At 40.5% G+C, this 15,609-nt stretch overlaps 1 protein-coding gene across 3 annotated transcripts in view; it reads left to right on the top strand.

Annotated features, from left to right (window-relative positions):
* The window catches only part of LOC117602762 (protein Wnt-7b), a 58,728-nt gene that overhangs the window by 23,412 nt on the left and 19,707 nt on the right, over positions 1-15,609 (top strand). For all 3 annotated transcript variants that reach the window (XM_034321180.2, XM_034321179.2, XM_034321178.2), the window contains exon 2: positions 11,001-11,221. In XM_034321180.2, coding sequence (XP_034177071.1) covers positions 11,001-11,221 — 221 coding nt within the window. The remainder of the gene's footprint in view (positions 1-11,000; positions 11,222-15,609) is intronic.

Genomic DNA, 15,609 nt, shown 5'->3' with positions numbered 1-15,609 from the left:
GTCGAGGCATAAATTGAATAGCTGCCTCCCCTTAACCCCTCGATACCACCCACCCATCCATCCACCCCCACTTATAGTCATCGAAACGCCCATGCAACAAGAGAGCACTTGTTGAACTTGTATCACTATCTTTACTTTTCTCTTTAGCTCTCTTTTTGTATTTATTTTTTATTTCATTTGAATACTATGAAATTCGAATTCCAATTTCTAATAGTTGATCTATTTCAATAATTCGAATACTCGAAATGTTTAAATGAACTGCTACTAAATATATTGTGGATTATTTTAAACGTTCTTTACACAGCATTCAGCATGTTTTACTTAACTCTTCTCGCTTTAAGAAAGAAATGTATTCGCGTGAAATCCGTGTCTAATTTCGCATAATCCTCATGAATCACTTTTAACGTACCACGAAACCCTTTTCAAACCATCCAAATGAATTCGCTCTGCGTTTCCTTCTGGTCTTCTATTTATATATTGCTTTGATCGGCTGAACCAAGCAGAAGTTACACGATTTACTTGCATTTTAAACAGATCGATAAATCACTATCCGTCCAAACATAAATTCTCCCCTCGTTTTAAAGCTTTCCACCTATTTCATTTTGTAAATTGATTAAACGAGTGGGAAGAAGAAAAATTGTAAACCGTATGTTAGGATTAAAAATCAGGGACTATAATTTTTTCAATGAATACGTAGATTTCTTGCTGCATAAAACTTAATATCGACGCTAATCGCTCCCAAGGACCCATTATTCGAAACTAGTAAATTACGGCCTCCTACATTAACTCCCATCGTCGGTGTAGAAAAAAATTTACAAATCTACTAAACTGTCTATAATTCACAGGCTCATTTCAAAACACAGCTTAACACTTCCTATATCGACATTGTAGATACATTCGTTTATGATTAACCCTTCTAATTAATAGCAGCGTAAGAATGACCCGCGGAGACACCCTAGAGAAGGGTCCTATAAAATATCATAATTTACAAGACGGTTCAACGAGTTCGAAGGCGTGGTCGACATTATTGTACACGCGATTTTCGACGTAAATTTCCAAACCCGTTCCCGTACTAATCCACGGAATTATATTTCAGCTACGGGGTCCGGTGTGACAAAGCTCGTCTCGTATTTTTGCCGATTAATTCTCTTTCGTACAGTTGATGCTAAGTTATGAATTTCTGGTGAACGCTCGCAACAATTCGTACGTATCCTCAACCACAACCAAGGATGTGGGAGGATTGTTAGTCTTTTGTGGAGCTCTCTATTCCATCGTACGAACACCACTCCGATTCCCTTTCTGTCGGCGATTAGAGGATTTAAAGTACTCGTGGGCGGATCCTTAATAACTTCAACTTTTTTAACACGTTCGCGTGCGTAATCGCGTGTTTAATGGAAAGAATAATATGATAACAATGTGGTAAGAAAAATCGAATGACATCATATGGATTCCCGTCCACAAATAACGATAATAAAGAAGAAAAATGAAAAAAAGTAGAATTAGCCTTTCAAATACATGCTCCTGTTCAACCGTGGACCATCTCTCGTATATTCGCATAATCGTGCGCCGCAAAAAGCGAGCAGAAAACCCGCGAGCCGTGGTAGATGACGAATGTCCAGATGCTCGGTCGCTGCCGAAAATTAGCATAATTCCCGTGTTAACATTTAACCCGGTCGACCCCGAAATTTCGAAATTGGACGAGCAGTCCGTGCGTGGGAATCCGTGCTCCGAGTTCCATGGAATGAAGGATATCTTTACGCCCAGATAATATCGCAAATTTATGCGAAACCGCTTCTTCCCTTCGCTGGGACCAGTTGCGCTCTCCCGTTCCTTCATGGAACATCAATTTCGCCTAATACTAACTTTCTGTTGTTTATTTTTTTCTAACATTTTCAAATATTCCTTTTTAAGTTACTGTAAGATTGGTGTAAAAGTAAATGCTGTTCGTTAAAAAATACTTTCAAGAAAAGTCAAAGCACAGTTTTGTTATCTCAATAAATCAAATGATCAATATTTTACAATTAGATTTGTGAAATTAATCGTATCTCACTATAGAATCTCTCTTTCCTCTTAATCCTCTTTAACCGTGACTAATAGACCTCGAAACGACGGTGACAACCCTAAGATCGAGACCGGAACCAAGGGCCGGTGCAAAATATCTCACCTGTCGCGCGCCGCACCGTTGAGAAAGCGAGCGAAACCAACGAGCTTTCTTTTCCGTCGCGTCAACGCCGATCTTATCTCACCTTTCAAGCTGGCTCGTTGGTTCCTTTTAATTAGCGCCGGACACGGAGAATCTTCGGTCCCTCCGGTACCCCTACAAACCGTTCTGACCCGTAATAACTCGACCGTTCCTGCTCGAAATTTGTCGAAGATCGTAAGGTGGACGTTCGACAAGTTTCTCTCATTCTCCAACGACCCGTGCGTCTGTCACCGCATCAATAACCAAACTGTCGAGCAGTAGAACACATCCGAAGTTGAATCGAGGGAAAAAACAGGAAATATTCTGTTTCCTCTCGAGTGTTGATCGATACAAACGTACTAATCGCGTAGGTTGACGATATACGAAAGATCACGAGCAATTCACCTTCCATTAGCATTGAATACGAATGAAATTAACCTGCTGATGGCGGATGCTTGGCTACGAGCCAACTAAAGGACGATCCAGGAGTCGAGGATCCTGCTACGATACAATAAAATATATTTTCTCTGCACCCGTATCCCGATGTTCACGATCCACGTGTTCGACTTGTTGATGATAAATTAAATAAATTTAAACGCTATGAATGTTGTGGTACTTATGGTGTCCTTCGAGTGGTCATTTGCACCTGCGTGCGGCGTACTCATGGATATTTGCATTCTCGGACTAATTGCGAGTTCGAGCAGGCGCTGTTAATTGGAAATTCCTTATTGACGCGTTCTAGTCGATTGTACACTGGGTGGGTATAAAATTTCGAACAGCGATAAAGATCGGAAAAATTTTTTTCCTCTAATTTATACGTCGGATTCGCTTAGCTAAATTCTTATTTCGAAAATTGTTATCACAGATTATTAACAGCCAATAAGTCCAGTTTACTTACTCGTAAAGCGAAGATCGCACACGACAACCGCGAGCACCCACGCGGGCACCCATCGCGGTTAGATCGCGAGGAAATTAAACGGGACACGTCGGACAGTGTTCGAATGAAAGAAAAGTATGAAGCACAAAGGAACGAACGTGTCGCAGCACGTGCTTTTTCGAACGCGTCCTGAGAGACTTTATCTCGTCGGATAAGTCGACTGATTCCTTCTCGACCGGTCAATATGCGTGTCCACTTTGCATTGCATATGGGCGATACGCATAGATAAGGATTAAGGACTTACTAAGTGGTCCCCGTGTGTGTGATACACACGTGGGCTGGCATGTTCCCACCAAGAACAGCGTTGTTATTTAGTGAACAGCCTGCAGGTACCTTGAACGCGTGCAAACTGTATCAATTCGTACATAATTCCCGTATTTACGATACGATTTATTGAATTCGTTTTTGCCTTTCCACCGATTGCGAGATGAAAGCCTGAACTCGTTGTCAAATTTGTTCACTTCTTTTAGAGTACCTACTGTAAAAGAATGACAATAAAAAAAAAGAAAAATGGAAAATAGATCTGTTATTCGCGTGATCGAAGAAAATTGATGAAACGTTTTACTTTTATTTAAATTCATCAACAGAATTAACAGAGTGATCAAAAGAAGAACGGTCAAAAAGATGAAACCAGTTAAAGAAAAAAAAAAAACAATTACATCATTGATCGAGCCGATGAGAAAGGAGCATGGTTGTCACGGTACTGGATAAACGAACCCATAGGGGAGGATCGATTATCGATGAATCGTCAATGACTCGACCGATCGAGTCGAAAGGGTTCCAAGATCTTTTCTCCGCTAGAATCAAACCAAACTCGTCTTCGAGGCGCGTTTTAATCCTCATCCTCGAACGAAAATGGGCGTATCGAATTCAAAGGGGCCATCGTAACCAGAGCGAAAGAGGTTTTTGAATATAATCGCGGTAGGGAGCATTGTACGGTTCGAAACGATGCTAAGTCGTACCGAGACCTATCCCAAGAACTTCCATGAACACCTTCCACGATTAGTCATGGTCTATCGAGTGCCAGAAACCCATTCGCCACGGGCCGTCGAGTTAAAAATCTTCAGAACGAGGAGGACCGATACATTGTGCCCTCTCGTCGTCGCGTCACGACGCGATGCGACGCTGCGCTGTCTGAAAGATTTCGACGCTGGATAACAGCTTCTTGAATGAACCAGCGAGAACCTTTGATCTGGGAAAAATTTATCCTGAACGCGACAATTTTCGTTCTGCCTAAAACTCGTCGTTGACAGTTATCGTTTAAAAAAATATTAATTTCTTTGAAAATTTCTTTCCTTCTTCAAATCCATGTTCGATGAAAATAAAGAAGATAACCAACAATGTAGCTAAAGAAGCGCTAAATCGTTTTGGAATTAGAATAATATTCTCTAGGAATTTCCATAAAGTCCCTGAACAACAGCAAAGGGTAAGGAGGATGAACGGAAAGGATAGCGTGGTTCGAAAACGAGAACGATTCTCGTGGAACGAAATCGACCGCGACGATAAGCGGCAATAAAGTAACACGAGATAAGCTCTGGAGGATAGTAAATTTACCGATGGCGTCACGGCCGGATAGTCTGAATACCTGTGCACCAGTTAATACCTGGTCCACCTGTGCGTTGTATATCTTGCTTTAATGTGCACTTTTACGTGTGCTGGACGTGGAACAATGAATCTAGCGAGCATTTTCGTTCTTTGTCGTCTTAGAGAAATTCAACTGACGTGGATTACACTGATCAGGATAAAGTTCGAATCCGTAATGGAATAAATTACAAAAGCCGACACGATAAGTTACGAGAATTTTGCCTCGCCTTAGGGAAAGAGTTAAATGACATTCGTTGACAGAAACACGAATCTTTCGGAATATCGTCGAATTCCCTGCGCGATTTCCGTGCTTTTGCACGCGTAGAAGGCTCAGTTAGCTATCTCGAAGCAGAGATCGCGAGTCGTGAATCTGCGAACTAGATAAGGGGATGATGCATAGCTTGGTTGTTAGAACGCCAACCGGTTTACTCGACGACAATGACCAAACGTTTTATCGTGAAAATGGTAACGCGAATTTCAAAAAACACTTTTCTACTACTTTTTTATTTACTTCAAATGTACTTCACGATTCAGCATTATGAAATACATTTTGAGATAATTTACAAGAGGTCTGGCTTGTATGCTACAAAATATACTTTCAAGTTTCTTTGATTTTTTTACTAATTGTAAGTAGGAGTTTAGTGAATTTCGAGCTTAATAAATTGAATAAAGAATGAACGTGGTTATTTCTAATAATATACGAGCTCAAATTATTCCGTCAAACAAAATGAAACTAAGGATACATCTACCCTCAAGAAATTATATTTCATGCTATGAATTTACATATTTAGAAAATTTAGTTGCAAACGTGTTATTTCGCCATCGTTTCGATAACGAATATCGACAAAGTTTCAATCCGTACGATAAGAACGCTACTGATAATTTCTGTTATTTTCAATATCCTACAGTTTATCAGCTCGTTCAATCTCCATGCCTATGCATAGACACGAAATTTACATTCTACGGCAGTGCATGCTTTGCAAACCCTTTCAATTTCTTTTGCAATTACCAGGAATTCAATATTTCCATTTTCAACCAAAGCAACGTCCCGTTACAAGGAGCTTACAAAACGTTCCATTAAATAGTAAAAATGAAAGAAACAAGTAACATTACGGATCCTGTTCGATGTTAGATTGTATCAACGCACTGAATCATTGGTGTACACACATCGAATGTTGTAATTAACAAAGTTGCTACTGGGATCCCGATCTCTCTTCCTAGCAAACCTACACGATATAAGCTAACCAAAGTTAGGAATTTCATCTCAAAGAAACGTTTACGTTGACAATAAATGTCGATAGAATCTTGACAAAAGCATTCCTCCTGGAACGAGAAGCAGAGAATACAGAATTCTAGAAATCTCAGCAACAAGGAGATTCAATCTTTCGTTTTTACACGTGCTAGCATGTAAACATTTTCTCACAAGACTGTATACAGTAACCAGGTAACATTCAGATCCATAACAGGAGAATTCCCATAGCGTCACCCATGGCACCAACTATCGAGATATCATCGAAAGAGCTTGCTACATACAACTGATTTCGCATTTGCTATTCCAACGTTTCTTAGGGCTATTGCCCGCGATCGATGTAGGTCTCGATTTAAACGACAAGTTTCTTTGAGAATTCCATTTCCATTGGTGCAACATGATAATACCAAACGAGCCATAGTTAAAAAAGATTAATGCGACAAGTTCACATTTTATAAACAACTTACAAAAACGATCACCATAAATGTGCCATTAGAATGTATTTTACTGAGAAAAAATTGGTTGAAAATATGCAGTAAAATTATTTAATTTAATGGTTATAGTTCAAGATATGACGGTAATGGTAAATATAATAAGACGAGTGCACCCTAATGCGAATAGTTAACTGGGTAGATACTTACATGTGAATAGTTGGCTAACGATGATAATCTACGATTTTGTACCAATAGTCCGTGTCATAAAAATAATCACCTGTCCTATGATCAATAATCAAGACTTCCGGGTTTAATTTGTGTTTGTGTGGAAAATGATTGCAACATTTGGAATATTAAATCAACTTTGAAATTTCTTTGTAGCTGTTTACTTTTTAAAATTAACTAATAATAATTTCCTATCGCTTTAATTATTTTAATAGCATTATTGTTTGGTACTTCAATTTCAATCAACCCTCATGAATAAAGCCGGTCGATTTAAATAAAATATTCCCAACAACTTAAAGTGTAAGTTTCTTGTAAGTCTTATCTACAAAGAAAGCATCCAGATTGGGGAAAAATTCTATAACAGAAAATTCAGTTCGCTTACGAGAACACAATAATCACAGTAATCGTTGATAATTATAATAAATAAGGGTGCAGATCGGCCAGAGGGCCACCTCAGAGCACTTATGTTTACACCGGCCTGCACTTATCCTATTTACGCGTTTAGTCCGCTTCACTTTCCATCGACCATTGAATTTCACGGAACAGGGAAAGCTAATTTAAATATAAATCATATTAAGATCGTCCGATCTCTCGCTTTATGATCACAAATTACAACGAGTCACAGGTAAAGCAGCCGGTTAATAGGGGTTTAACTTTCAATGTAATTTCGATGTATTGGAAAAAAGGGAAATAATCAACGATGTTGCAATGTGTGGGTTGTAAGCAATTCTAATACACGTAAGTAAGTACCTTCCGTAAGCTGCTTCCATTTTAAATCGTGTCGTTTAACGGTGGATAAAAATAATTGATGTTAACTGGAGATTTGATCAATTTAGTTCTCCTTCATTTGCTAAAACATTAAAATTCCTAAATAGCAATTATTTTGGTGAACTTTTTATCATCAACTTAAAATTTCTTCAAGCTAAATGTAAAAATTTCTTATTGAAATAAATTTGAAAGTACTATCATTGCTAATAATCGTGTACGAAGGAAACCTCCGATCGATTATAACAAGATACAAGCAAATCACAGTCTCTGTAAAGTTACCCAACGATCCAGAAGGAAGTTTCTACTGATAAAGCGACTTGAAATTCCTCTGATCTATAAATAAGACGAATTTATTGGAGCGAATTCGAAAGTGTTAAAAAATCGTTGTGACAGCGGCTTTAAAGAAGGTGGCCTACGGGTGCTGAAGTGGCCTGTTGCAAATAACACACCATTAGCCCCCGTATGAGCAGGGTGTAATGTTATACATTACGCGTTAATGGCTACGTAGGTATTGCCTCGGAGATCATGCACACGAGTCCGTTGTTCACGGTTACCTGATCGGCATACTAAAAGAACGAAACACAGGCACGGAAATTCTTTCAAAGAGAATTCAAGATGCGAAATCTGTGTCACAGCATCTGTTAGCGAAGAATCTTGCATTCTGCAGCGACCTCTTAAACGGATACGATGAAATTCTAGTTCGATCATTGATCGGTGATCTATGGACTGCAAAGAATTTGGATAAAGAAATCCCCAAAAAATTCTTTATTCGTGCCCGACGAATTTCTAATATATGATAGATTTCGCTCGCGCAGAGATCAAGATGAAAACTACCAAGTTGCGTGAAGTAATTGCATTAGAGAAGACTGTAATTACTCGGTTGGCAAGCAAGACAAATGAATAATTAGTATCAGCATGACTCGCTCGTTGAAGACGTGCCCTACGGCTGCCGCGCCGTAACATTAAGCGTTACTAATTAGGGATAATGAATGACGTAATGAACGTGCAATAAACCATCAACGTACAACTTTTCACGCTGTTGTACTCTCGTAAATTTAATTCAAGGATTTCCCATATTACGATTTTGTATCTGCTACAAAATTAATGAACTACATAATTGGTGCAGTGACATTACAAATTGCAAGAAATTAATCGTACAATGAAAATAACTATGACTGATACGGCACGTTAATAAGGATTATTCAAAGTACGAGTATTTAACGTTTCTTTAATCAAAGCCACGAAAAAAGAAGAATCTCATTAACTCAGGAAGCAAAGGCAGACGAGATGAAAGGTCAGGCAAAAGAAAACTGAGAAACGACAGTACAGAAAACATTCGTGCATCCATGAAGATATGTACGTGAGTCAAGATCGTTAACACGGAACGTCTTCACCCGGAGGAAGCCTGGCGATTATGTCTTCTCGCGGGCGAAAATCATGGAACACGGCGGGCGTCAACGTCTTCCTCGTTTACGAGAGAGGACGTGCCCTCGGGGAGATTTCTTTTCAACTCGTATTCGCACGGCACGAGGCCGCCATTCGTGGCAGCTTCTCACGTTCCTTGGAACGGCCTGTAGATTGTTGCAACGCGTGGTGAGTTTCGGCCACCGAGTGGCGCGATGCATTCCAATGCAAATAACTCTCGCCTCGGGGACGCGGCGTAATCGTCGCAATTTCATGCTTCTCAGAAATGCAACCTGTCCGTCCCTTACTCCTTTTCGCCCCTCTTTCAAGGCTATTCATGTTTCTCTATAAAAAGCAATTGTATCGTTCGACAAACTACCCCCTAATGTTAGTCCAAGTACGAAATTAGGGCGACACGATGAAAGTTTTGACATATTCAAGTTTAACGCTTGTTTGTACGAAACTAATTGTCAACTGGGGAAAATTTATACTCCATATGTACATCTCAAGAAGAAGTGGAGTCACCAAACTATAGAATACAGTTTAGAAACGACCTGTAGAAAAATCTTGATGCATTCTTCGAATGTTTGTGCTCTGCACGTTATTTGTTGAAGAAAATTTTGGTGACACTGCGACGGGAAAAGAATTCACGAGGGATACCTTCGCGTGTGTCCACGCTTTCTGAAAACCCTGTTCATCGCCATGAAAAGGTTGACTTATGGGATGTAAATTACGCAATGGACCAGTAGGAGGTTGAGAGTATCACGTTTCAGCTTGTCGGCAGGTAATCGCTTTTAGTATGCCGTGATCGTGTCTCGCAGGTTGTCTCGTGAAGATGTCGAAACGAGGGTCCATCCAGATGACGGATGGGCATAAAACTTTTAATACGAAACGTGCGCCCAGATTATATAATACACGGTGAAACATTTCGGTTCGATGGACGGTTAAATTAGATTAGAGTCGGTTCCATCGTAAGAGGATCGACCGGCTTGGAAACTGTGATTGTCAGGTACTTTAGAAAACCGTCAAAGGTTCTCTGAAACGAGGAATACTATAAATCTTCAAGTTAATCGTTCCGGGTCTAGCTGCTTCAAGATATCAATGTCATTCTTCTATTCAAAAGGTGCCATATATGTAGTTATCAAATTTTAATATCCAAGTATTGGGTGCTTACAAAAAGTACCAACACTTTGATAGTCCTACTATATACGGCCATTTTCAAAATGATTTAAATCTTGATGATATGTTCGCGAATAATTCGCAAGTTTTTACCATTTGCAACCATTTGCCAGGAAGCACCTACGATGGATAAAAGACTCGGTTAAACACGTGGGATAAAAAGATCGAGGAGTCGTTAATTTCTTGCCACGACATCGCAGCCACGATGCATAACGTATGTACCACCGGAATCGAAGTACCTAATACGACAACAACGACAACGAGGGAACTTAAAATGCTAATGAACGACTCGGTCGACACCGGCCTCGCTGATTCCTCGTCGTCAAGCTCGTCGATGCTTTCACACGTTCAAATTTATCGACATTTAATTCGTCGTTCGATCAGCTGAACCCACTACTGGTCGTCGTTTCACGATCTCGCGATGTTCTATGCTAAACGATACCACGTTACCGAGAAAAAATTGATTTAACGAAGATAGAAAAAGGAACCATCGTTTCGTGAACATAAATTCTATAAAAAACTTATAACGTTTCGAATTCGTATTTCGTACTAAAAATTATGATCTTTATTATGAACATTCATCGTGTAGGAATTAAGAGATTTATGCATATATTAAAGATCATTAAAAATTATAAGAGCAATGAAATACTGTAGTTGATACATCAATTTATTAATACTTTGGTTGGATTTTTGTGGTGTAGTGGAAAAGAAATAAATCGTTGTGAAGAATGTTTGGAAATTAATTTAAGGATATACGAAGAATTTATAATTAGAAAGGATGTCTCTTTTTTGTATGCAATTAATATCTCTGAACCCTGTAGCTCGGTATATTAATACCCATTTATAATTAACCCTGATGCGAGAAACGAAATTTCATTGGTCATACTTTAGTCCTTGGAAAACGGACAATTTGGATTATGGTCATTTTGGACCTTAATTAAGATGTCATTGCACCCGTGTTTGAAATTATGAAATGACCCACAAAATGATGGATTTTGACGAAGAACAATGAAACGAATAAATAAAATTTGATTGCAGGGTGGTCGGTGCAGTGGTGGTCGGGGCAGCCGTTTGCGGCCGTATTCCCGGTCTGGCAAAGAGTCAAAGGGAGCAGTGCAGAAAAGCACCGCACGCGATGCCAGCTGTGGGCGAGGGTGCGGAGCTGGGCCTTCGCGAGTGCCGGCATCAGTTCAGACATCACCGTTGGAACTGTTCCCACGTGGCGAACGATCAGGTCTTCGGCCACGTGGTCGTAGTAGGTAAGGATTGTCCTGTCACCGCGACCAGCCCGCTATTTATTGCGGACCAGCGCGGTATGGCGTTCAACAGTGGCGTTTCTCGTGGCCCTGTCACGCTGTAAACCGCATGAATGCGCTGTAAAAGGAGCCCTACACCTTTTAGCGGCGTACACGGGGTAATGGATGCGAATCGGCAGAGAATTTCGAGCGATACAAACCGACGATCGGCCCTATTCCACGATCACCGTAGCCTATGCTAAGATGAGAAAGCTCATTTACATAGGAATCGTCATCAAAATATGCTTAACTAAAATTTAAATAATTAATGTGATACTATTAACCTAACGTTTCTTTCTTCGCTTCTGATAATCTCTAATCATTCGTTGAACTGTTTAATCGAGGTATACGCACGCGTCCCCATATAAGTGTGTTCACAGACAGGTTACAAAACTATAGAAGATAAATGGTCTCTGTGTCAAGCTAGTGTTTTATTAGCCGGCCGTCTCTCTATCAAACTAATGGTCTTTTCATTAAACATTTCCAACCTTTATCGGGGACCTATTAATTTACATTCTATCGTGGGATTCTTTCCAGCCACTGACCGCGTGCCTAACAGTTAATCACATGCTATTGGAACCGTATTAATAAGTCTTTGAAAGTCGAACATTTTCGGTCTTAAATTATTACTATTCAATGTAACTTTCACGTTTTGACTAAGAAAAAGAATTTAGTTTCTTTTAGACATATTGGTATATGCATTGGCATAAACAATCTGCAGTTTAGTTAGAACTAGCCGCCTGTTCCCATAACTGATAACACGTCACTCTTATCACCCATTCGTCAGAGGACGGAACAATGGTGGAGCGATAACGAGGCCGGTGAACTGTCAGAAAGCTCCAAATTAGGAAGGTACCGTGTAATGGTCGTCCCATGAACGTTGGGACCCACGGGGGTAGAGCTGGTTTCGTTTCGCCGGAATCGCGGACATTTTTACGAGGATTAGGCGTGTTCGCAAAGGAACAGTGGCGCGGTAGCGGATTTTATCGCAGTGGAAATCGACGAAACGAGCCGTCTTCGAGGTAGCAGCGCAACTTCCTACACCCACAAGCGTGCACGCGAACGTAGAAGAAGAAAATGAAGAAGAAGAAGAAGAAGAAGAGTCCGGTTTCTCGTGTTACCGTTTCGTGATGCTGCCGGCTGCACGGCAGCCGCATAATACGCGTATAACTTATGCTCGGCCCGCAGAAGGGACGTCGCAACCTTGTGCCAGGGTTCTCTGATGCGTTCGAGAAGAAAAAAACAGCCGCGAAAAAGTGGAGAGCAGGCGAACCTTGGTACGCACCCACGCGCGAACTGAACAAATTTCAGACGTGAGAAAGGTTTCGATTTCTCTGTCTTCGGGAAAGGATGCTCGACCGATTGTGTTTCAACGCTTGTCCAACGAGCTTCTACTTTCCTATCTCGCTATTCAAATCCAAATCCTACCAATCGACAAAATCCCCAAAATCCCCAAATTTACTTTCAAATTCTCGTAACGCTCGTTCTTTAACGTCCAGCGATACGTGTCCTCTCTTAATTTCTATGGTGTCCCATGCTTCCGAGTAACTTAATATCAAGCGCGACGGTACGTTACGGCAGGTTACGCAGCGATAAACGGGCAAAGCGATATTTCATTAGGACAAGATAATCCGGATAGTCCAGTGAGCGGAAGCTGACGTGATCCGCTCGCATAAATATCGCTAAATACACCGTATTTGTCATCTCGGCATTAAAAACCATAAGCACGAGACCAGAGGTATACGCTGGTGGCTCGCCATTGATCGTGGATGGTCTTAGGGGAAACAGGAAGGCTGCCCGCACCGCGATTTCTCATGATTAACGGGAAGGATTAAAGCCTCCACGTGGGAAAAATCGAGAAAGCAGAATGCAACTAGTGATTTACGAGCAGCAAAGAATCACCAGCAGTTTGTTACGTAGCGTGTATCTATTCAACCAGGTACAATCGAAGCCTGAAGCTTCTTCGATCCCATGGATAATGTGATTGTTCCTTCAGGATTGATTTCAAAACGATGCTGGACCTTGCCTTAAGGATTTTTTCGAGAGACGAAAATTTTTACTGTTGCACTTGGCTTTGAAGAAAGTAATCAGACGTACATTTATCCATTATGTTCTTCGAAGAGATAAGAGGAATTTTAAATTGATGCTAGGAATTGAAGATGTATAGAATTGTTTAAGAACCGAGAAGTAAAATTTATAGCACGAATCGAGTATGTTTGAAGCTTTGCATATTTTTCGACATTTCGTAGCGATGCACCCTTTTAAAGAAAGGCACATAATGAGACGATCTATGTTCCTCGATCAAAGGACAATTCGTGTCGATAAATCAGGGTGGTATCGACTTCCAGATACGCTGTCAAGCGTAAGTAGGCAGCCAGTCAAAAGCAAGAAACACACTGGTGGAATATAAAAATAACGAAGCATCATTAGTCGAGTAACAGAGAATTCCAAGAGAAGGCTTTTTTGTACGACCCAACCCACTATGGAGGACCTAAATCTCGGCAAAGATATTCCTGGAACTCGTCGATCTTCTGGAGAATCGAAATCAACGAAAGTCACGGCGGATAGGTAATTAAGAGTATCGGCCCCCGTCGATTGAATTAATAATAGATAATATACCGTCCAGGGAGAGTGGCCTGCGTAATGGATCTCTTAATTACCTCGTTTTGTTTCGACGATTACGGGGGCCGTACGCCCACGATGGTCTCCAAAATTCACGGACCACTCGCGTGAAGAATCCTAATTTATGAAAATATATTCACGAGTGGGTTGCTGTGCTTTCGATTAATTTTTAGGGTCGCTAATTCGATACTTTGATCGGCGATCGACCCTGAAATTTATCAGTTCGTTGATGCGAAAGTGAAGCACGATTATCGGAATCAAATATATCGAATATTCAATATCATTGAAGCTAATTCTAGTCTCGGTATCGCAGAGATTTTATTATTTTCCAAGATCTTCGAAACTTTCAGAAATTTCTGCTTTCTTTTCGAATAACGCTTGGAACGATTCGGTTATCATCCCATTGCTATCTATAATGTCCACATTTTCTGGCGGAATTCTTTGGTATCGTGTTCCACGATTCTACCCGTGGTATCGTGGTGATTTCAATGCCGGCATCGGGTATTACAAGTTCAAGCGCGCCCCGTGTTTTCGCGGGACGTGTTAATCGGTCGTTTAATTCGAAAGCACGTTACCGGTACGTGTACGGATTATATCAAGCGCATAATGTGAGCGTTTTAAGAGCCGGAAAATATCTCGAACGCGTATATTGCCGCAGTTAGCTCGAACATGCTGAGCGGCCCCGTTAATTTCACTAATTAAGTTAGCGACCGACCGCCCCTTCATCTTATAAGCGTTATTTATACTTTTTCTTTTTCTCTCTGTTCCTTCTTGCACATCAATTTCTGGCCTTCTTATTTCCCTAGCCACTTCCTTCGACGCAGCTGTGTTATTCTCGTTTCGCCTCGTTTCTCCCCTTGTTTTTCATCCTTTTACATTTGAAAATCATTCCTCTTAAAGCCGATACAACGCCTCTTTTCCTCGATTTTATGCTTACCCGAGACTTTACGAGGATACCTTTCTTAATAAATGTTTACTTGGCCGTGTCGCGAACCGACAGAATTCATAACTCGTTAAAAGCGGAACGACGCGACCGGACAACCGGATGAACGGTCAAGTTTTTGCACGCGAGCCTCACCGTCTGTCATCGATGTACGATCTTTATTTTCAAAGCGATTGGAACAGAGAGACGTATCTAAGTTACTAAAGAATAATTGAAATTACTTGTAACGAGGGTTATATGGAATGTAATACATATGGATGTACAGTAAGCTTCTCTAATAACGATTTCTCTAACGATTATTAGTTTCTAATCGTTTTAATAATATCTCATTGATTTATAAATAAGTACATGTTAACAGTAAAAAGTAATACCTTCTAAAATCTTTCAATCTTCCCGATGTTTTCAACAAAAGGTTCGCTAATAGTAAAGACACGAACGATAAGTTTTGATCGGTCTAAAAAACACTGAATCCTCAAAGAGAACAGATCCATTAAAGAAAACGTTTATCAGTGAACAGTATCGAGCGATTTGCATGTTCCTGAGTTTCAACGAGCCAAGAACTGCTTAAAAATTACGACATATCTCGTTCAAGCTTATCTCGCGATAATATCAACTCCATTAGCTAATAAATCCGCGTACATACGGTCTGGCGAGGTGCTAATTTTATTTCACACGTGACAAAGTAATCCGGACCGCACAGGCTCGGAACGATCGAAAATAAACGACAGCAACGCGCGAACCAGAAGAGAAGCAGCAGAAAACGAACAAAAGTGAGGAACAGTCTTCG

The sequence above is a fragment of the Osmia lignaria genome, chromosome 12 (genome assembly GCF_051020975.1).
Source record: "Osmia lignaria lignaria isolate PbOS001 chromosome 12, iyOsmLign1, whole genome shotgun sequence".
In the NCBI taxonomy this organism is placed as follows: domain Eukaryota; kingdom Metazoa; phylum Arthropoda; class Insecta; order Hymenoptera; family Megachilidae; genus Osmia; species Osmia lignaria.
This window is presented reverse-complemented; position numbering and strand designations above follow the sequence as displayed.